The sequence below is a fragment of the Primulina tabacum genome, chromosome 1 (assembly GCF_025594145.1).
Source record: "Primulina tabacum isolate GXHZ01 chromosome 1, ASM2559414v2, whole genome shotgun sequence".
NCBI classification, from domain to species: domain Eukaryota; kingdom Viridiplantae; phylum Streptophyta; class Magnoliopsida; order Lamiales; family Gesneriaceae; genus Primulina; species Primulina tabacum.
The window spans coordinates 59213123-59233750 of NC_134550.1; the positions used below are offsets into that span (position 1 = coordinate 59213123).

The 20628-nt window shown below is 34.3% G+C and overlaps 4 protein-coding genes across 10 annotated transcripts; 1 reads left to right on the forward strand and 3 right to left on the reverse strand.

The window, feature by feature from the left end:
- Positions 1-2964: 2964 nt before the first annotated feature.
- On the forward strand, positions 2965-4623 carry LOC142555883 (uncharacterized). Its single transcript, XM_075667018.1, has one exon. It carries the CDS (start codon positions 3365-3367, stop codon positions 4403-4405), a length of 1041 nt encoding a protein of 346 aa, XP_075523133.1. The 5' UTR covers positions 2965-3364; the 3' UTR covers positions 4406-4623.
- A 1947-nt stretch (positions 4624-6570) lies between these two features.
- Positions 6571-9426, reverse strand: LOC142555891 (putative methyltransferase At1g78140, chloroplastic). The gene is made up of 8 exons (XM_075667027.1): positions 9116-9426; positions 8687-8790; positions 8436-8576; positions 8052-8136; positions 7785-7978; positions 7561-7672; positions 7023-7130; positions 6571-6886 (listed from the first exon to the last, which is right to left on the reverse strand). Exons 1-8 carry the CDS (start codon positions 9305-9307, stop codon positions 6740-6742), a joined length of 1083 nt encoding a protein of 360 aa, XP_075523142.1. The 5' UTR covers positions 9308-9426; the 3' UTR covers positions 6571-6739.
- A 240-nt stretch (positions 9427-9666) lies between these two features.
- Positions 9667-12443, reverse strand: LOC142555899 (annexin Gh1-like). The gene is made up of 5 exons (XM_075667037.1): positions 12193-12443; positions 11469-11614; positions 10954-11172; positions 10365-10577; positions 9667-10218 (listed from the first exon to the last, which is right to left on the reverse strand). Exons 1-5 carry the CDS (start codon positions 12266-12268, stop codon positions 9922-9924), a joined length of 951 nt encoding a protein of 316 aa, XP_075523152.1. The 5' UTR covers positions 12269-12443; the 3' UTR covers positions 9667-9921.
- A 1194-nt stretch (positions 12444-13637) lies between these two features.
- LOC142555907 (uncharacterized) lies at positions 13638-17991 on the reverse strand. 7 transcript variants are annotated; one of them, XR_012822469.1, is made up of 10 exons: positions 17812-17989; positions 17664-17742; positions 16463-16542; positions 16294-16360; positions 15945-16016; positions 15209-15445; positions 14938-15130; positions 14729-14859; positions 14110-14466; positions 13638-14020 (listed from the first exon to the last, which is right to left on the reverse strand). XR_012822469.1 is itself a non-coding variant. In XM_075667092.1 (9 exons), the coding sequence occupies exons 3-9, from the start codon at positions 16636-16638 to the stop codon at positions 14854-14856; spliced, it is 669 nt and encodes a 222-aa protein (XP_075523207.1). In that variant the 5' UTR covers positions 16639-16709; positions 17664-17742; positions 17812-17947; the 3' UTR covers positions 14501-14853. The 7 variants fall into 7 exon arrangements, 6 of the variants coding, with proteins under 6 accessions (XP_075523207.1, XP_075523190.1, XP_075523200.1 ...); XM_075667092.1 differs by lacking the exons at positions 13638-14020; positions 14110-14466 and adding an exon at positions 16625-16709 and having other exon boundaries at positions 14501-14859; positions 17812-17947; XM_075667075.1 differs by lacking the exons at positions 13638-14020; positions 14110-14466 and having other exon boundaries at positions 14501-14859; positions 15209-15343; positions 17812-17991.
- Positions 17992-20628: the final 2637 nt, after the last annotated feature.

Consider the following 20628-nt stretch of genomic DNA (forward strand, 5'->3'; position numbering starts at 1 on the left):
TAGAAAATAATTTGAAGAACCTCATGAACATGACAAATTATAAAACAAACAAAATGGTAAAATAGTAAGTTTACAAATAAAAATAATATATTTATCATAGTAAAATAGATTTCAGTAATATTAGCAATTTTGTTAAATATGTAACATGTAATTAAAATTTAAAAGTAAAATAAAATTAACAACTATCTTGATTGAATTAAGTACACTATTAATGACCATATTAAACACTAACATGGAAAATGAATCTCATGAACATGATAAATTATAAAACAAACAAAATGATAAAATAATAAGTTTACAAATGAAAATCATATATTTATAATAGTAAAATAGATGTGAGTAATATTAGCAATTTTGTTAAATATGTAACAAGTAATTAAAATGTAAAAGTAAAATAAAATTAATAACTATCTTGATTGAATTAAGTACATTATTAATGATCATATTAAACACTAACATAGAAGATGACTTAAAGAACCTCATAAACATAAGAAATTGTAAAATAAATGAAAGGGTAAAATAGTAAGCTCACAATTCAAACTCATATATTTATAACTAGTATTAGATTAGATTAAATTAGATTAAAGCTGGTTGTCACGCAATAATCACAACTTACTATTTGATGAGACATATCGACTCATATTTTGACAGTTTATAAAATTTTCAATCTAAACAATTATTTTAGATCGCATTTGGCGGGGCCGACCAAACCATTTGACATCTCTAATTAACACACGCCAAGGGCTTATTAAATTAATTTATTTCCAGTCACGGACTTTGTTAATTGTATTTGTACACATGCAACCAATACATATATATCGGATAGATGACAATACATGTGAGAAATGAATAATCAATTACGTGTATCATTTTTACATGTGCATGAGCGGCGGATTTATCCCGATATAAATATGGTTAAATATTTCCCATTGCATTCAAAATATTTAAAATCCAGGATCATATATGATATTTATTGAAAATTTAGGATATGATTCCAGCAGATGAGTTAGTCTAGCGCAGGCTTCAAATTGGCTCTAAGTTTGGAATCAGAAGAAGACCGTTAGAAGGGGGCCGGGAGAGTGTCCTGGCGTAGCCCCTCCGACGCTCAAGTCAGAAACTGAAGATATAAAAGTAGAACAGCTAAGGATGCTGCTGAAAAATAATACAGTGAATGATGAATTAGACGCTCAAACCTGATATTTATAAGAGAGTACACGAGCCTGTAATGGGCCACCTATTTTAGATAAGAATGGGCCGGAGGGCCAAAGTTTAGTTTGGGTCTGGTATTGATGGATCCATTCATGATGTATCAATATATATATATATCTTATTTTTTGCTATACGGTCTTACATATCAATATATATAAGACAATTGAGAATGATACTTAAGTTATTAATTTATAGATAGTTAATAATATTTTTTAAACTAAAATTAAAGGATATATAAGTTAATATTTTTTTATATGTAAGTTGTCCTGGGTTTTAAATTTTTATCAAGCATGTTCCTGAATTGAAAACTAGCTAGGATTCTAGAAATGGAATGAAAAACATGAATTTATTTTTTGGCAATCGGAAGCATTTTATTTCATACGCCAAAACATGAGAGAGATAATTTCTTTTGAATGATTGACGTATTGCACAATCATTTAAATTTATAAATTCCCATATGGATACCATGTCAACTCTTTTTCCCACGTATGACAATATTTATTTTACATTAAAAAAAAACATTTTATACTATTTATAATTTGTTTTAAACATTATGTTCGCTGGAAAATAGAAAGTTCAATTCCAATAGCATGGTGTGTAAAGCAAGATCCATCAGTTTGAGCCTTGAAACATATTAGATTTGTAATAATTTGTTCTTGTAGACCAATCGTAAATCGTAATCCAAAATATATTTAAATAGGGAGTATCCATCTTTTATGATATGTTGTAAAATATATAGTATTTGTATCTACACAAAAATTTGTGTGAGACGATCTCACGGATCGTATTTTGTGAGACAGATATCTTATTTGCGTTATTCATGAAAAAATATTACTTTTTATGCTAAGAGTATTATTTTTTATTGTGAATATCGGTAGGGTTGACACGTCTCACAGATAAAGATTCGTGAGATCGTCTCACAAAAAACCTACTCTTGTATGTACTGATGAACTGCACTTTTCTTATACTAATTCAGATATAATTTAGGACAATGATAAGTCAATGTTTTTGTAAACATCTCCCACAAAAGAGACCAACGTGGATTCCAAACTCGCTTATCCTATCTCAAATTCTACCGACAAAAATTGAGTGTTGTATCTCCTATATTTTAAGGGAAAGGTAAAAAATGCATCAACCTTTAATTAAGTTACTGCCGTACGTGAGTAAGCTGATTTTAAAAGAGTAAGTTTTTTTGTGACGGTCTCACGAATATTTATATGTGAGACGGATCAACCATATTGATCTTCACAATAAAAAATAATATTTTTAACATAAAAAGTAATACTTTTTAATGGATGAACCAAATAAGAGATCTGTATCACAAAATACGACCCATGAGACCGTCTCATAGAATTTTTTTTAATTTTAAAAATGGAAGCCATGATTCAAATTAGATTCAATTCACTTTATATATTTCGCGAGAATTATAAATTAGATTAAGTGGTTTATATTAACCCAACCAAACCACCAATACTTCAATTTATTAAATTTCCCTCAATAATTATTATTAATTATGTCTCACTTAATTCGTGACATCGTTTTCTTGGTTTCACACTCAAACATCAAACCGGCCAACCATCTTCTCTCTCTTTCTTGCGTGTGCGACTGAATGTGTTGTACGCTTACGTGTTCGAGTTTGACCCGTCGCCACCTACCGCAGCGGCTTTCATCTCCTCCACTGCCTCCGTGTACCCCACCATGCACCCACAACAAATCTATCTCGATCTACACTTGACATCTTTTTAATAATAATTATCATCATCAACTGCTGCCAGTTTCCTTGATTTCTTCCCGATTCTCACATGTACATGATGTATGTACATATATATATATATATATATACAACACCCTTTGGTTTCTCCTTCTTTCTTTCTTTTTGTGTTTCTTCTTTTAAACCCTACTGCTAGGGGTAGGCACGCAACCCTCTGTCTATCTTCCTCCAAATTATCGATATCTGACTTCTTGTTTTCTTTCATTTTATTCTCGATATTCTGTGTAAATAATTGACGACTTTTTAGAAGTTTGTTTGATTTTCCCTTTGGGATTCGAACCCTTCTTGCACTTATTTTACCATGATCTGTTTGTCGTAAATCTAGCTATTTTATTCACTTTGTTCGGTTAAAGTTATATAAAGAAAGAATAGTACTGTTGTTGGATGGCTTCTGGAAACAGTGGTGGCAGTATTCAATCCTCAAGTAGCGGTGGAGGTGATGAAGAATACGATTCCCGCACCGAATCCATTTCTTCTTTCTTGAGTAAAAACACACCAAATTTTGGTTCACAACACTCGAGCCTACACCCACCATTTCTCCCTCACCAAAATCAATCTTCTTATTATAATTCTCATGTCATTCCATCAGCGCAAAATCTTGATCTCCACCCACCATCAACTCCCAATTTTCAGTACAATAATATAAATATCAGTGATGGTATGATTTGGCCTGCAGGCTTAAGATCTGAAGCCAATAGTGACACCTTAAGAAACCAGTCCCTGGCAAGCTCACAAGCCAACGCCGCGCGGCCCTCTTCTCAACCCGAGGTTATCAAGAACTCGAAAAAGAGGACTCGGGCCTCCCGTCGAGCTCCTACTACTGTTCTAACTACTGATACCACCAACTTTCGGCAAATGGTGCAGGAATTTACCGGGATACCTACCGCTCACTTTCCGGGCTCCCCTTATCCTCGTCGAATGAATCTTCTTTCTGGCGCCTCGGTTGTCAGGCCCGGCACTCATTTGGATGGAATCGGGCCTCTTTATTCTCTCAGACCCCCATCAGAAAATATCGTATCGCCATTCTCTTCCTCTTCTTATTCTCCGTCTATATTTAATGCCACAATGATCGATGCTATAGTTTCCACTACTAATATAGTCACCACTAGTAACAAAACCAGTACTGCTGCTGTTCTCGGTGATATAAGTTCAAACAATTCTCCTTTACTTTCTGATCCATGTCTGTTGAACCTGCAGCATCATCATAATTCTAGCCTACATCCTTCCCTCCAGGGTCATCGATTTGAAGCGAGTGGATCGATCAATTTTGGCGATTATCTTAGTGATTTTCGTAATCAAGAGATTACTTCAGCTGATCATTTGAATATCAATGATGATAACATTACAGTATGGAGAAGTGGTGAATCTGTGAAGAATGATTATGGGATTCAAGAAAAGTTTATGCCTTTTGATGGGAAGAGTTGATTCATTGGGAATATTTTCAAGAATTTAATTGGTCTCGAAAGTGGGGACTGATTATAAGGTAGAGTTGCTTCGTGGATTTGTCTTTAGATTGACTCTTTTTCTTTTTTCATTTTTATGTGGAGTTCTCAAGATTACATTAATTACTCCATAATTAGGATCATATGTATGCTAGTGTAAACGGATAATTCAGTTTTGGTTTACATTGTTCTTGGCACATAGTTACGCTGTTCATCGTTGTTTGGTTTCCTTTGGGGAATTTTTTTTGAATGTGCTTCAAAAAATTAGATTATGATACAGATTTGCTTTTATATCTTAAAAATCTTGATTTTAATGAATAGTTAAATATATTGAATTAAAAGATAATGGAATAGTTAAATATATTTAATTGATAATAGGAAATTCGAGTTGTTTGGAATATGATGTACATGACGTGAAAAATATGTAGGATGTAAATGTAATTGGAAATAAAAATCAGTTATAAATATTGAGAAATTTCATTATTTGTAAATGTAAATTAGACAAAATCTTGAATTATGTGATAGCACGTATCTACATATGGATTGAACTAATTGATGTTTAAAAGGAGAATTGGAATTAACTCAATTTCAAGGTTAGTTTAAGGGGAAGACTGTCCCAAATTCATATGATAAAAACTTGTGTGAGACGATCTGATATTATATTAAGATTGAAAGTTTGATTTAACTCAATCACATAAAACTCTAAAATATTTAATTCAGCTGATATGAAATATTTAACAAACAAGAAATAATTAAGCTGGGGTTTAGGAACGTGTAACCTCCTCATATTATCAAAACAATTAATGGTGATAGTATGAATGAATAAATAAATTTGGTGCACATCAACGCACATATGAAAAATGAATAAATTAGTTAAAAATAAATATAGCTAGGTAATATTAAATTTTGATAATATAAAATATCAAAATTATAAGAGATGAATATATAAGAAGAAAATGTAATTTTTGTTTAATAGTTTATAATTTTAAAAAAAGTATTCGATAAAAAAAATAAATGAGCTTATAAGATTAGAAAATAAGTTATCGAGTTATTTGACCACTTAAAATCTAGTTAAAAATAACTTAATTTAATTTTAAAATATTATGTTAATATGTAAAAAAATAAAATAATATGTAAAAAACAAAACGTTATCCTAAATTTTATTATATTCTTAAAAAAAACTTCCACAGATGTATGAATGTAAAACTGCTTATTATTTTCTTCCTCTTAATATTTTGTTTAGTTTAATGCTTCTAATATATTTATAGTACCATATTTGTAGTTTTAACGAAAATAATAATGGGAAAAAGCACAAATGACAGGTACAGAGCTTGTGAATATAATATTGTGTTCGTATGTTTATATATTTATTTGATTAAAACGTATTTAATATATAAATTAATTAAATATGAGTTCATCTATGAACACATTAAAAATATCAGAATTATTAAACTCGATCTAGTAAATAGATCTGGAATCATTTTAATCTGATACATTTGAATCAGATATCATCCGCAAAAAATTAATTCTTTGAGAATTTCTTATTCCAGAAGATAATGTCTGGGACGCACTAAACTTTCCATTCTATTGATCCAGAACTGATGCAAGACCAATTTCATGCAGTTATATTACATAGCATGATTGTATGTATACATGCAAGACCAATTTCTTCGTACAGGATATGCTCGGTTTCGGCCGGAACCAGTTTAATCCGGTCAGGAACAAATCCAATCTTATCCGATAACATGCCTACAACTTACCTATGAAGCTAAAAGGAATTTTTTTGTCCTTGTTCCATAACATGTCAAAATATTAACCATATCCTAGATATGTCTTGGTCTTTAGCCGCCTGACTTGTAAAGTGATACAAGCCACAAATAGTTATTCGATTTTTCTCCTGCCTAGGAATTAATTTTGGTAAAATATCAGAAGATTTCACGCCACAAAATAAACCAGACAATATCGATGATATTTGTGTTGGCCAGTCCTTGTTCCCAACAAAACAGCGTGCCATACAATAATAACTTTTTGTTGAATACTCGGGAGACAAAATACTCAAGTAAATAAGCAAGATTCTTTTTTTTGATCATTTTATTTGATTTATAACGAAAATTATTATTCGTAGATGTACCGACTTGCATGGGGGAATATAAAAATTATACATTCTAATTTTATTTAATAATAACAATGAGCGCCTTATATTTTGACATATATATGTTTCACACATCAGAGTGTTTCTGTTGTAAACATTTCTATGAAGGGTCAGTCTTGGATTTGAAGTATACAACGGAAAGCAGTAAGCACGACACAAACTCACCTATAACTCAACAGGTTTCATGGCTGAGATCATTGCGAACCTTCGATTTCTGGTGCAAGTAAAACCGGTAAGCCCACAAGATGTGCAGAGATCTTCGAGTTCTTTCTCTGATAAAAATGCATGACTGCCTGTGACTTCTGCAAGGGTCTGCAATCGCAAAACAATTGCACATGCAATCATTAAGGTTGAGATTGAAAATTTCTAATTTTCAAATAGAAACCGTTGTCAAGCTTCAACATTTCGACAGTTCCATCAGTCTATAGATAACGTCAAGTAAACATGCCTGACGTAGAGGTCTACATAGAGGAGCATATGAGAGGACACCATCTAGAATGTAAGTTGTTGCGACAAATATTCCTCCGGGTTTTAACACGCGACTTATTTCTGCAACCTGTTATATAATGACAGAAATTTATACGTTCAGGAACATATGGCGTGCAGATGTCCATGTTTATGTTAGTGACCATCGTAGTTACTCCTACAAGTCCTTTAAAAGTTTCTGCAAATTAATTCAATGAGTCTCATAACTGTTTTATGGAAATAGCTTTAACCTTTGGCCTAATCCCACGATTCCATGAAATTCCCTCCTTTCATATTGAAAAGATGTGATGAAAAAGAATAACCAGCACAAAACAAGAAAAAACCCGATAAACAGATGAGATCTGGGAAACCATTCTGTCCTTAGCAGTAGATCTATCGAATATTGGTGGACACGTTCAGAAGGTTTAAACCAAAATTTTATTACAAAGTATCGGTCATGATGGCTGTCAATCAACGGCACACTAACAGAACGGGACATATTAAGATTGAGGTGTTCTTACCGCTGCTGATGGTGAAGGCCAGCAGTGCAAAGCAGCACCGGCATGCACAGCATCCACAGAATGGGAAGCAAATGGAAGCCTTGAGATATCAGCTCTAACCAGGATTAAGTTCCTATGATAAACCAATTTGAAAAACAAACAAATCCACAATCAAATTTCAAAAGCAGGTGCAAGAAATGTGCAAGCAAATTATTCAAGTATTTATGTAAAAAAAAAAAACATACTCGTCAGGAAAGTTGTCTTCTTGCTTAATGAATTCGTAGCATTGTTCTAACATAGTCTCGGAAAAGTCCAAGCCAACAACAAGGGAAAATAGTCCGCTCTTGGCAAAAAGTCTAGAAAACATCCCACTTCCGCAACTTGCATCAATAATATTTCCACCCAAGATTGGCTTGAGGTAAGTTTTGATCAGTTCAAACTGCAGTCAAATCCATTAAGCGAAATAAGCAAAGGCATTCGTCAACAAAAGTTAATGTCAGATGATCAGTTACCTCCTTTTCTGGGCCTGGAAAACCTCCTAAAAAAGAGAAACTTTGTCGCCACCCTCTCTCATAGAGAAATGATACCAAAGGCAACCTGTTTGAATGAAGAGTTCATCCATTAAACTTGAGAAACAAGTCTGTAAAGTACACATTATTAGTATGTGTTAGCTGATTAGCAAATGAGCAATTGGCACATGTATCAGATCCAACTGCATTTGAAGTCAAAGATAGTTTAGCCATGAGCAGATGATCAGAAAGGTAATAAGAGATCCAACATCAATTTAATTTCACAAAATTATTGGCCTTTATGAACAAGCGAGTCGGTGAAATATTATGTTACAATAAAAAAAAAACGATATTTGAACACATCATGAATCCAAGAATGTCAGTCACCTAAAAATCTCGGTAGAGGCTGCCTTAGATTCGCCATACACCTTCCCACCACCAGTTACTGTCAAGTCAATATGTGACTCGTTGCCAGAATACAACTTCCTGCATTTTTGGCACTGCAAACTACAACGAGCTAAAGACTCCCTGCACGATGCATTCAAGTTTCAATTCCTATTAATAAGACCAAATGATGGATAATAAAATCATCAGCAAATATGTATAAATGATTAGTTGTCGAGTTTCACATCACTCACAAAGATAACCCAGGTTGGCTGTTCCAAATTAATGGCTCGTAGCAAATGGGACAAGATAAAATCTTATTGCGCAAATTTAGCTTCACCTCATCCACAACAGGTTCCTATATTCAAAAGCGGATTAAAACTTGAGAAGTAAATTTATAATTCCATATTCACAATGATGTTAATAAATTGTGTCAAACTGCAAAAAGAAATGATATTTTAGGTCCATATAGGTCGAATTTTATTAAAGCGTCGTAATTAATTATTGAGATAAACAGAGAGCCATTCATGCATTCAAGCAAAATGTAAATTGTGAATGCATTCAATCCCACAATCCTTTTCCAACAGTTGGAGTGAATTTCCATATTTCCGAACACCAATTAAAGCCCGAAAATTTGACAATAAGTACCCGCGAAATTACAAGAATAAAAGAAGGAAAATTACGGGTTTAGCTTCAAAATAGGAAGTGGATGAAGCTCGAACTTCCGGCGGACAAAGACGAAGGGAGCGAACGGTTTCCGGGATGGAAAGAAATGGCTTAACCAAATTGAGGCGGCGCGGTATCGAGTCGCACCCACGTTGACTCGGCAGCAACACAGCAGCTGACAGGTTGTTGCAGGCACCCACTGCTCCCATGATTACAGATATTTCAAGAATTTGACATCAAGATGCTAAGACTGAAATAATGATGTTTTATTTTATTTCGTTGTTAATTTTTTTGGAAATGAAATCATATGCATCCTTTTCTTGTAGCTTTTATATAGATTAATATATGTATGATATATATAAAAAATCCGAAACGTGTGAGGTTTGATCTGTTAATGCTTGTCCTCTGGCGTGGGGTAATACTCTCCAGAAATGCTGGCGGCACGTACTCGGTGGGAACAATTCGCGAAATTCTGCCCATCAGAATATGTAACATCTGAGGCAGTGAACCAGAAATTATAGCAGCATGGAATTATAGATTATACTGTTTTAAAATAAATGGGCGTCAATTGTAAAGATAATTCTTTATTAATACACACATAATATAATGTATAATAACATATATTATACATGAAATTTTTTATATTGAATTGAATACATAAAGAAAGATCCAAGAATCGCAGCCTCATGTTCTGCAATTCTCAATGTGGACGCGTAGAACAACCAAGTTTTCATGTAACACACCTCAGAAAACAACCAAGTTTGATCAAGATGATTTGATATTATTTGTTAATTTATCGGTTCAAAACGCCAAAAAGGGAGACTCAAGCTTCCCCGTGTCCGATGAGAGCGAGAAGCATATCCTCGTAGTCTCCTGTAGTATCCTTAGCAATGGCTCGATCCAGAGGCACGCTAGTTCTTCTGTAATACTCATCTATGATAACTTTCATGTCAACTTCAGCCCTTGTGACAACTACTCTGGTTAAGGCTCCTTCGTCAGTCCCACGACTATTTATTGCAAGCCGGATGACCTTTTCAAAATACTTCTCCGGGTAAACCAAACACTTCACTGTGGCTCTCAGAATGGAGAGGTACTCGTCTTTAGGATCAGCTTTCAAATCCTGTTATAATAATTGTCAGAAATCAAACATCAAACTCCAGTTTCAAATCTTATATTATTTAGATAACTTTAAATTCAATGATAATAATATATACAGGTAAAAGGAACAAATATTTGAGCCTCGGCACCGTGCATATGCATTCATACCTTGTTTATATCGTTCCCAAATTCATTTTTGTACTGATTAAGTGTTGCATTGATTTGTGCCTTGCTCCTCGTGGCCAATATCCTGATGAGATCATCATCGCTGCAAGCCTTCTCTGAGATTTTCTCGTGTAGAATTTTAGCTTCTCTTTTGGCCAGAGTCAAATCCACATCGTCTCCACAATAGCGATAGGAGCTTACCAAGGGGACCAAAAGCTGAAAGAAATCAACCATCTGTTAAATAGCTATTTTTTAACCAGTGACTAAAATTCGCGTATGTCAATCCATAGTGGTTTCTGACAACAATATAGGTTCAAGAACTAGAGTGACTATACTATCTCAGTAAAAAAGTGGGCAATTTCCCATACACCCATCTGCAGGATAGAAAACAACAGATTTTTCGACATTGGACTAGGTGCAACAGTGCTACTAGAGAATATAGATATAGATCACGGCTTAAACAAAATTATCCAAAAGAACTAGCACAAGCATCCTTAAAAATGATCAAAGTATAGGGTTTAAAGCTACAATATACTCATGGAAATGCTCAAATTTAGCATGAAATAGTTCTTTGTTTTTTTCCTTATTCTACCTTTCTGAAGTCTCCAGTTGTGTGATAAGCAACGTCTTCCTCAAGTGACCTTTTAAAACGAATATGATAAGCATCCCTAGCCAAAAGCAATTCTTTTGGTGATCTTGCACACGCTATCTCCACGAGAACTTGATTGCTCGATGTCCACCTCTTTGTAGCTTCATTAGCAATATATGCATCTCTCTCCAGAGGGTCCAGCGTCCAGAGCATCACAGCCCTCTGGCATATACATTTGAAAACACAAATGAAATAAAATAGAACAATACTGGCGCCACGACAAAAATAAGTAACTATAGTCTCAGTCTTTCATGACACATAATCAAGTTTATTCTTTTCTGGGGAGGGTGTCAAGGAAGGTCCCCAAGAACTGATGAACCCATGACCAAATAGGCAAAATGTTGTAGGTGGAAGCTTATGGCAGTAGGTTTTCATGGTCAATCCCATGTTTTACTCTTGCTGCAGGTACCGATAACACAAACGATACCAAAAACAATTATAAAAAACTATAAGGTAACCTCAAAATCATTTGTTAGTTCTTTATCCAAGGCTTTGAGCAAATCTTCTCCATAGGTCTCTGCATAAACTTGTCGAATCAGCTTGCGTTGTGCGGCATTTCTGTGGCCCAAAATGGATATGATCAACCCCTCTTTGGTACCCCATCCTGAAAATCCGGTAAAAAGAAATCAAATTGATTCTATATTCAAAGTAAATATTGCAAACGGCCAGTATATACAATGACATTACATTAGTACAAAGACAAGACAGTGATAAAATTATACTGTAATAATATTATCGAATAAGTAACTATGATATTGATCCGCCATATCCATTTTCTTCGTACTAATATCAAAATATAAGTTTCGTCCTTCCTCGAATCAAACACCATTTGCCATCGTTCAAAACAGGGTACTTACTAATTAAAACTCAAGATCCAACAAAATCTGAAAATTGTAGATTCATATACTGCTTCGAAATCATCTAACCGAAAATTTGGATCAAAACTCGAGAATGATGAATAAAATGCAAAATTTTGAACGATTCAATCCGCCGATGCTCCAGTCACAGATAAAAGGATTTAGACCCAAAAAAAAATTAGCAGGGACTCTTACATGTTAACCGAAGACATACATAATCGCATCGGGATCAGTCAAACAAGGGATCGAACTAATTCCATAACACCCTTTTAACACAAGAAAAGAACAAAACACGCAAATCGAGTCTGGGTTGATCAAAAGCTACCTGAAAATGCTTTGTGGAGTTGTTCACAGTCCTCGGCTACAGAGGGAACTTGTGCTGGTACACAAAGGGTCGACATTTTCTTGTCTCTTTGGCTGAGTGATGATTTGGGTAGTGTGGGGAGAAATCCGAAAACGCGGAGGTATGGATGACACGCGCAGCCTTTTAACGCACAAAACAATGCATTAGGATTCCAGATTTTGACACGTACCTACCGAATATGATGGCATTTGTAGGATCGTGTTTGGAGCATTGACCTTTAAAACTAGGACGTGGACACGATTTTTCATATATTCAACCTTCCGGTCCGCAAATGGTGGTAACTATCGATTTTACTCATTCGTCTTAAATATAATAAATGGTTTTTTTATTTGTTAAATAATATATAATTTATTTTTATACAGATCATAATCAAGATATTTTAATTTACATAATTGCTTATTTTTTTCATTAAAAAGTACACGTTTATGTGACTAAAACTTCATAGGTAGCGTTCGGCAACCACACCCCAATCCCTCCTATAAATGATAATATAAACTTCATCAAGAAGAAAAAAGCCGATTGAAATTTCTATTATTTGCATTTAAATTTGTAAAATTACTATTGCTAAAGTTTCAAGAAATATGTTAGTTGGGAAATTTTAAATTTTGAAGTCTATAGTATATCGTTTCAAAACATGTTTTGTTTTCAAAAATCGATTTTTAGTGCTGTGAAAAGGGTATACTAATAATAATAAAGAAGTATTGAATAATGCAATAATATTTATAAAGGCCGATGGTTGAACCATAGACGTCCACACACACACAATTTCAGTAGAATGTCACCATCAATTCCCTCTTTCCAGATACATTAAATTAAATTTGTGGGCGTTCACTTACACAGCCCAAATCGAGTAATCAATTATCATAGCGTGAATTTTCTCTCTCTACAAATAACATCAAACCCACGGAGATTTTTTCTTTTCAAAAAATTCAATTCAACCCAGATATAAATTATAGTAATTTACTGAGCAAATGTTTCATAATTTGTTTACTACATATCACAAAACACAATGTCAAGTATTACAAAGGTGCTATTAAACAAAGGGCACGAGTCTGCAATGCAGGTGCAAACAATAGCAGTATAATTATAAAATCAAAGCCGCCAAAACGTACGTAGACGACATTTCATTCACGTTTTTACACGGACAGATCAACATTTTTTCAAGGACCCTAGGGCTCTCTACCTATTAAATCCACATAACTTGCAAAATAAAATTGCCACGGTTGATCAGAAACTGAATGCAGCGTCGCAAAAACTTATCAAATGCTTTCAAGCTTTTAACCAATGAAATATTTAGAAATTGTAAGTAAAAAATTAAAAATACTTAAAATAAACTTTTGTAAACACTGCCTAAATCAACTATTTAAGAAAATAACATAATCTATTATACTTGAGATTTTCTCAAATAATTTTGAAACATGTTCCAGATACAACATAATATCCTCCCAAAATCTCTTTAGTGAGCTCCGAGTTTAAACCACCCCAAAGCAAGATGTCAACGTGTAATATACATTGCGAACACTTGAATACATAAATGACCACAAAAATGGAAAACCAGGCTCGAAGATCAGGATTGGCAAGCACATAATAACAGAAGGTAAATTAAACGTGGATCCCTAGTATAAACTAGGGATTTTGATGGAATAAAATTGGAAATGAATGCAAGTAAAACAATGGAGAAACGCATTTGAGAAGACTCAATCAGACTTCAATCCAGCGACCAAAACTGATCTACAACAATCAACAAGATTATCAGGTATCACTTCACAGCTACAGCAGCGATCTCATGCTGTGACAATACAACTAATATCAGATTATAGCTGCGAGCAAAATCCAAATAGAACACCGGCAATGGGGGGAAATCAGTTAATATCTTACCACCATCCTCGAGTATCTTTGACAAAAATGAACGCCTGGGGGTTGATATTTCTCAGCAAATAAAGGATTTATTTGTCAATAGCCTCAGCTACATGGTACTTACAAAACTCTCATTAATTCCAAAAATCATAAGCAAGCAAAGGTTAGGATGTTAATGGGCCAAAATCAGAATTTTAATGTTCTGCAATTAGTACACCTAAAAAGTTTGTTTAGACACCTGTTCATTACCAGCAAGAAATTAAAACAATCGACAGCAAAGTAAAATCAGCATCAACAGCTGCTGCATCATCTAAACACAGCATCAACAGCTGCTGCATCATCTCATCAATCAGCAGCAACTACTTCTCACGAGCACAACTATATAAGGCCAGTAAAGTTTACATATGAGTCAAATGTTCAATGATCCTGTTCAATGATCCACATCCAGGATAAAAATTCACAAAAGCTAATTACCGAGAGTTGAATAAATACTAAATAGAAAATTACAACAAGCTTCACGTGATGCTATAAATAGCAAAGGGAAACAAAAGCTTAGACACTGTTCAAGTAGCAACCATAGCAAGGTGCAAAGACCATCAAACATGACATAGGATTTCATAACAGTTGAGAATAATGCAACCTTCAAAGTAATCTTGAGGACATCACTAATAGCAACCACTACATAGAAATATCCAATTTATCCAAGACAACTGCTGCAAAAGAAGTTGTATCAAGTCATTATCGCATCGAGCAGCACCAGCTCCTTTATTCCTGAAAACAAGATACAATAAAGCATTGTCAAGAACAATTCCAATCAAGCTAATGATTCAAGTGGGTTCCAACACTCACATCAGCTTCAGAACCTGGAAATGGGCTTTGAGAACCATCACGAATAACACGAGGGGACACACTCTTTGGAGTGGCTGATCGTTCTTTGTGATTCTTAGCATCTGGACTTTCATCCCTGGCCAGAGATCTCATTGGAGATGGGCTTCGTCGAGGACTAAGACTGCGATGAACAGGGGAAGCACTGTCGATTGTGCTAAACGTATCATCACAAAACTAGTTTATGAACATACTGTTCAACTCAAGATAAACGAAGGTAATAATGAAGAAATACCTTCCATAAGACCGACTTCGACTGCGTCGTTCATCATTATACTTGCCTCTTCCACGGTCTCTGCGATAAGCAGGACTCCGACTGCCGCTCCAACTTTGGCTCCTGCTCCTGCCATGGTGCCGACGATCCCTGTCCCTGCCAACATCACGCTCACGTTCACGTTCATATCTACCTCTACTTCTACTACGGCTCCTCTTCCGGTAATCCTTATCCTTGTCCTTGTAATCATCTTTGTGCCTAGATCGATTTGTTTTGAGTCAGAGCAATTTACTAAGAAAGATACTTGATTACAAAATAGAAGTGCTCGGCATCTCAATTAGGGAAAACCAAAAAAATGTACTTGCTTTCTTTCGATTTTTTGTCATTGTATAGACATATAGATTTTCTACAGAATGTATCATCTGTAAAAAATGATTAACTCCTGAATAAATTCAAGTGAATCTAGAAAATTAGTCTCCGGATAATAACTGCACAGAATCTGGTCGCGTAGATGACCAAGATAAACAGTGAGCAAATTAGCGAAGCTTTTGAATATGGCTCCTCCATTCTAATTTATAGGGAACTGGAAAAAAATTCAAAAATTCAAATGCCAGACTCATCATAACCCATCACACGATTCACATAAATGCAAATATTTACTTTACTGCAGTTACATGTCCAAGATGCCTCCAAGCTGCTGTAAATCATGAGTTTGAACACTTAAGTACTTAATAAACATGAGAAAAAGGTTATATACCTTGGCCGAGGACTGCGACTTCTAGATCGCCTTCTGGACTTGTAAACAGGTTCTGAAATCCTCCCCTTGTTACTGATGAAAAAGACCATTAAAGTTTGTTAAGTTGGCATTTCTAATCAAACAACTATCAATCAATTGCACAAACAAATGGCAATTCAAAACAGCAACCCAACAAAGTTCTTGAACAAATTCTGATAACATAACCAGTGAAATTTTAGCAGAGAGTAATATTCTGTAAGTGATTCCTTTTCCAACAAGTAATACACACTTTAAAAAGAATCCTCCAAGAAAGAAACTACACACATAATAAAAAGACCAAAAAAGAATAGTGAGGGAACAGCCAACATACATTTTTTCAGCGTCCGGGCCATACTTTGCAAATTGAACCATTATTTCTCGCCCATCAACAACTCTTCCTGCACATGAAAGAATTAAAATTTCCCATGATAAAAAATGACTATGATCTAACAGATTAACACACTTTAAAATCCATTTCACCACCTGTCCCACAAACTTACCATCTAGCTTGTCAACCGCCTTTGCAGCCTCTTCCTGATACTTATATCGTACAAATGCGAAGCCCCTCGAGTCTCCGGTCCTAATGTACGACAGTGACAGTATATAGCACTTCAGCTAAACACAAAGAAGTTTACAGCCAAAATTGAGAGAGAAAATATAACCTCCAATTACACATTTCTGAGCAGCTCAAATTGACAATTTAATGCAAAATGCACTTGCCACCTCAAAGTTCAGACTGCATCTCGCCTGAACTTAAAAGCCCCATTTTTAAATATTCAGATCAAACCCACTTCATATAGTTAAATGCACACTTTACCCAGCTCATCATTAAATAGTCCAACTGAAACCCTCCAATCATCCAACTAAAATATGTCCTTAACCTTTCATCAATGTAACATTAAATTACTCCTACGATTATGAAGATGTTTTATCTATAAATTTTCCCATTTATTGCAAAATGACATAAAATAGTGAGAAGTGCCAATATACATGTTCAAAAGGTTGACACCTATTTTATCTTAATCCATAAAAAATGAAAATATAATGGGCTCACAAATTTTTATGATAAAATAAATATGAATCTCATATCTGTGATTGTTTTTATCTCAAAAGACAAAAGGGATTAAGCGGGACAGGTTGAGTAAGGGAGAGTATGGTCGAATATTAAGGGAGAGCGGAAATGGAGAGGAGGAGTCAAGAGCCAATCAAATATATAAACATGGGTAGCATCTTACCAATTCTTGATTGTTTAAAACCACTGGTGCATATGCAATTATGCCAGCAATGCGGAGCATGATGAAATGGTGCTTTAACTTGAAACAAACTAGGGTGTAATAAATTAATAGCATGGAATTACAAGGAACATTCAGGGACTTATGAGTCTTAGACATCTTTATCGATGGTAAACCATAACAATCCAACAGATCCACATTCTTTTAAACTAGTAGCGAAACTCTATGATATATTTAGAAAACACAACCCCACTTGGATGTTTGTGACCTCACGTCAGAATTAGAAAGTAATATACTGATATTTGAAATTAATATTCATTTTTTATCAATTTTTAATAACGATAACAAAACTTGCAGATTAAGATTCAACTGAAAACATATTCTCAAATATATCCATAAATTCAAAGGCACCGTATATTTTGTTCCATGGTCGCAAATTACATATAACATAAAACTTCCAAACACGTACCTCCGGTCCCTGGGGATGAAAACATCAACTACTTTTCCATATTTGTCAAAGAGGGGAAACAAATCATCTGCCGTCGTACCTAAAAAAAACCGATAAATGAGAAAATTTAACCAGAAAGACCAACAAAGTGTACAAAAAGATGTCCTACGGAAAGTGATGTTGAGGACGAGAAGAGAATAGGTGTCTCTGATGTCCGGCGGCCCAGATCTACCAAAGTGCGACATGCTTCTGTCGACAGAGAAAGGAGAATTTTGCGGTGAGCGAGGTTTTAGGGTTGCGGTTAACTTGCACCGGCCCAAGAAGAAATAGAGTAAAGATAATTTGAGGTTTGGTTTAGAAAAATCATTTATTAGAATTATTTTAAAATAATTTGTACTTGAATGTCACATTTTTAAAATTTTGTACCCATTTTATATGAAAAATAACATGTGAACCTGCATAACATATTTTCATTGATCATGGAAAGCAAACATGTATAAAAAACATATCGATTTTGTTTTCGACAATATGTACAATTATTTGTATCTGAAAGTATGTAATAAGTATGTTAAAATATTTATAATTAATGTAACTTTATAAATTTTAATGTGTATGTTGATAAACTTTTAAAATCATGTATTGATCATACACATTTATTTTTATATATACATATATTCACATATACACATAATCATTCAAGTTATTAAAAAAAATTTATTCATAATTATGTGCAAGAATTTTGAGTTATATTTCAAATTAAGATATATAGATTAATTAAAATTATAGAAACATAACTAAACTGTCCATTCTTATACAATAATTAATAAAAAATAAATTTTAATTACTAAAATTAATATTATTTTCAATTTATAGGATAATAAAATATTATTAAAATTTTTAAAATTGATATTGATGGCAACTTGTTCAACAAATAGAGAATTCCTCCTTCTTTCGAACTTGTATGTAGAGCTTACAAAATCCATATGTTAATATTTTCTGATCGAAAGGTCCTCCTCATCCACGATCCATGAGACCTGCTAGGGAGGTGACATTTCTGTGCGAGCGAAGAACTCTTACAATCCAAAAGCTCCAGGAACACTGATTACTCGGGCAAGAGACATGAGCGAGCTAGGTAGGTGCATTAGTGTGATTAGAATCACCGAATAAAACTGATGGATACTTGGTCATTTGCATTTCCATGCAGTACTAACTAGCATTGTCTTGAAAAGGAATGTCGCAATGTTGGATATCGTGAGCACTCGAATGCTTGGTCAAGTTGGATTTCTTGCGAAGGTGAAGCCATGCATATGATCCAACATCCCTCATAACTGTTGCCACTTGATGGATATCTTATTTCTAGTGCAATTCTTTTTGCAACGCCTTTATTCAGGTTTTCTCAATCTTTGAGGATCTAGATTCTAGGCATAACTGTGGATGTTGTTGCCACTAATGAAGTCAATATTTCCCTGACTTTGGACCCATCCAAGCTTTGGAGCAGAGAACTGGTCCAACAGGCAATCGTACGATACCTGGCCTCATTCTATTTTTTGGCATTTATAAAATTAATAGCTGTATAAGAGAATTCACAATCAGCAAATGAGTCCTGTTTTGAGCCATCTATTTTTTTGCAGATTTGCATGAATTTCTGGCTCTAACTATGTCCTTGTGTTTTGATATGCTTTAGACATGCCTTCTATTCTCCGTTCTATTTTTTTCACCTCACTTCTCCCTTCGTAAGTAGGAAATAGATCGTGCTGTGGAAGAACTAGAAAATATCGCAGTTGTGAATCTTCTTCAGCACAGATCCATCATCTCTCTCATTGGAAATGTTCAGAGATCCTCATTGATTTTAGAAAAGGTTCCGCCTATTTGCTACTTGCTTGTTCATCTTTCAGTATCATATTATACTTGATGCAGATTTGGGCAACAATGTTTTAGTTAACGCTGGTAGAAAATATTGTTTCCTTAAATTATCGTAGGGTCAGAAAAGATTGGTATGAAATGGAATGAAATGAAAAAGTAAAGATATTACCATATTTTTTAAAAAAAATTACAAAAAACATATGTTAAGGTGATCAGGCTAATGTTGCATTTCAATAACTTCTATAGAAACAATATATACAGCGGTTTTTTATCATAAAAATAATTATTTTTTCACCGTAATTAGATAAGAGTTCATCACTTGTTTGGTTTATTTAGTTGAAATAGGTAGAATTTGAAAATTATTGCTACTTCCTTTCATGTCATGATTCGGCATGGCTATCTCCAAGTTTTTATTGTACATTACTTGAGAAATACACGGGTATCGCTTGGTCATTTTTCTTGGCATTAAGAATGTATAGCATTTAGGGAAATGGATTGGATGTGGGACCTGGCCAATGATCCTTCGTGGGTTCAATGAAGATCGTGTCATTCTGTTGGAAAAGTCAAGAAAGGCAGCATAGGAGAGAAAAACATGTAATAAATATGTGTTGTCTATTTTGCAGGAAGTTTCGCAGAATTGATGGAATACGCGTGTTCACACGGTCAGGGGCTCTATAAATAGACCTCTCCCCTTCATTCTGAAATCATCCCTTCTTCGAGTTTTCTCTCATCTTATAAGCATTTGAGTGCTTAGTTCTATAATATTTGTGAGGTGTTTTGTTCTCCTGTATTAAGAGAGTGTGTGTTCTCTTTGGAAACACGGTGAGTTAGTTGTACACCACAAAATATTATAGTGAAATTCTTTTCATCTTGCCCGTGGTTTTTTACCCTAATAATTTTTAGGGATTTTCCACATAAATCTCGGTGTCCAGTTTATTCTTTATTTTCGGATTTTATTATCTCAAATTCCGCACGTGTGACCAACAAGTGGTATCAAAGCCTGGTTTAAAATTTCTTAAAATTCTGAGTATGCTCTGTGGTTGCAGCCTAGACTGATCTTCCACATCAGAAAAGATTTTTTGAGATTTTTTATTTAAGACGAGATTATTTTGTCCAGTCTACA

What these genes read in the sequence shown, in the direction of transcription:
- LOC142555883 (XM_075667018.1), top strand. Translation starts at nt 3,365, where the DNA reads ATGGCTTCTGGAAACAGTGGTGGCAGTATTCAATCCTCAAGTAGCGGT.
- LOC142555891 (XM_075667027.1), bottom strand. Translation starts at nt 9,307, where the DNA reads ATGGGAGCAGTGGGTGCCTGCAACAACCTGTCAGCTGCTGTGTTGCTG. An exon ending in AGCCAACCTGGGTTATCTTT is followed by an intron (nt 8,577 to 8,686) that starts GTGAGTGATGTG and finishes TGCATCGTGCAG; the next exon opens with GGAGTCTTTAGCTCGTTGTA. An exon ending in GAAGACAACTTTCCTGACGA is followed by an intron (nt 7,673 to 7,784) that starts GTATGTTTTTTT and finishes GGTTTATCATAG; the next exon opens with GAACTTAATCCTGGTTAGAG.
- LOC142555899 (XM_075667037.1), bottom strand. Translation starts at nt 12,268, where the DNA reads ATGTCGACCCTTTGTGTACCAGCACAAGTTCCCTCTGTAGCCGAGGAC. An exon ending in ACTCCACAAAGCATTTTCAG is followed by an intron (nt 11,615 to 12,192) that starts GTAGCTTTTGAT and finishes CCGGATTTTCAG; the next exon opens with GATGGGGTACCAAAGAGGGG. An exon ending in TTGGGAACGATATAAACAAG is followed by an intron (nt 10,219 to 10,364) that starts GTATGAATGCAT and finishes TTATTATAACAG; the next exon opens with GATTTGAAAGCTGATCCTAA.
- LOC142555907 (XM_075667050.1), bottom strand. Translation starts at nt 17,887, where the DNA reads ATGTCGCACTTTGGTAGATCTGGGCCGCCGGACATCAGAGACACCTAT. An exon ending in TTCATCCCCAGGGACCGGAG is followed by an intron (nt 16,543 to 17,663) that starts GTACGTGTTTGG and finishes GTCGTACATTAG; the next exon opens with GACCGGAGACTCGAGGGGCT. An exon ending in GGCCCGGACGCTGAAAAAAT is followed by an intron (nt 16,017 to 16,293) that starts GTATGTTGGCTG and finishes CTTTTTCATCAG; the next exon opens with TAACAAGGGGAGGATTTCAG.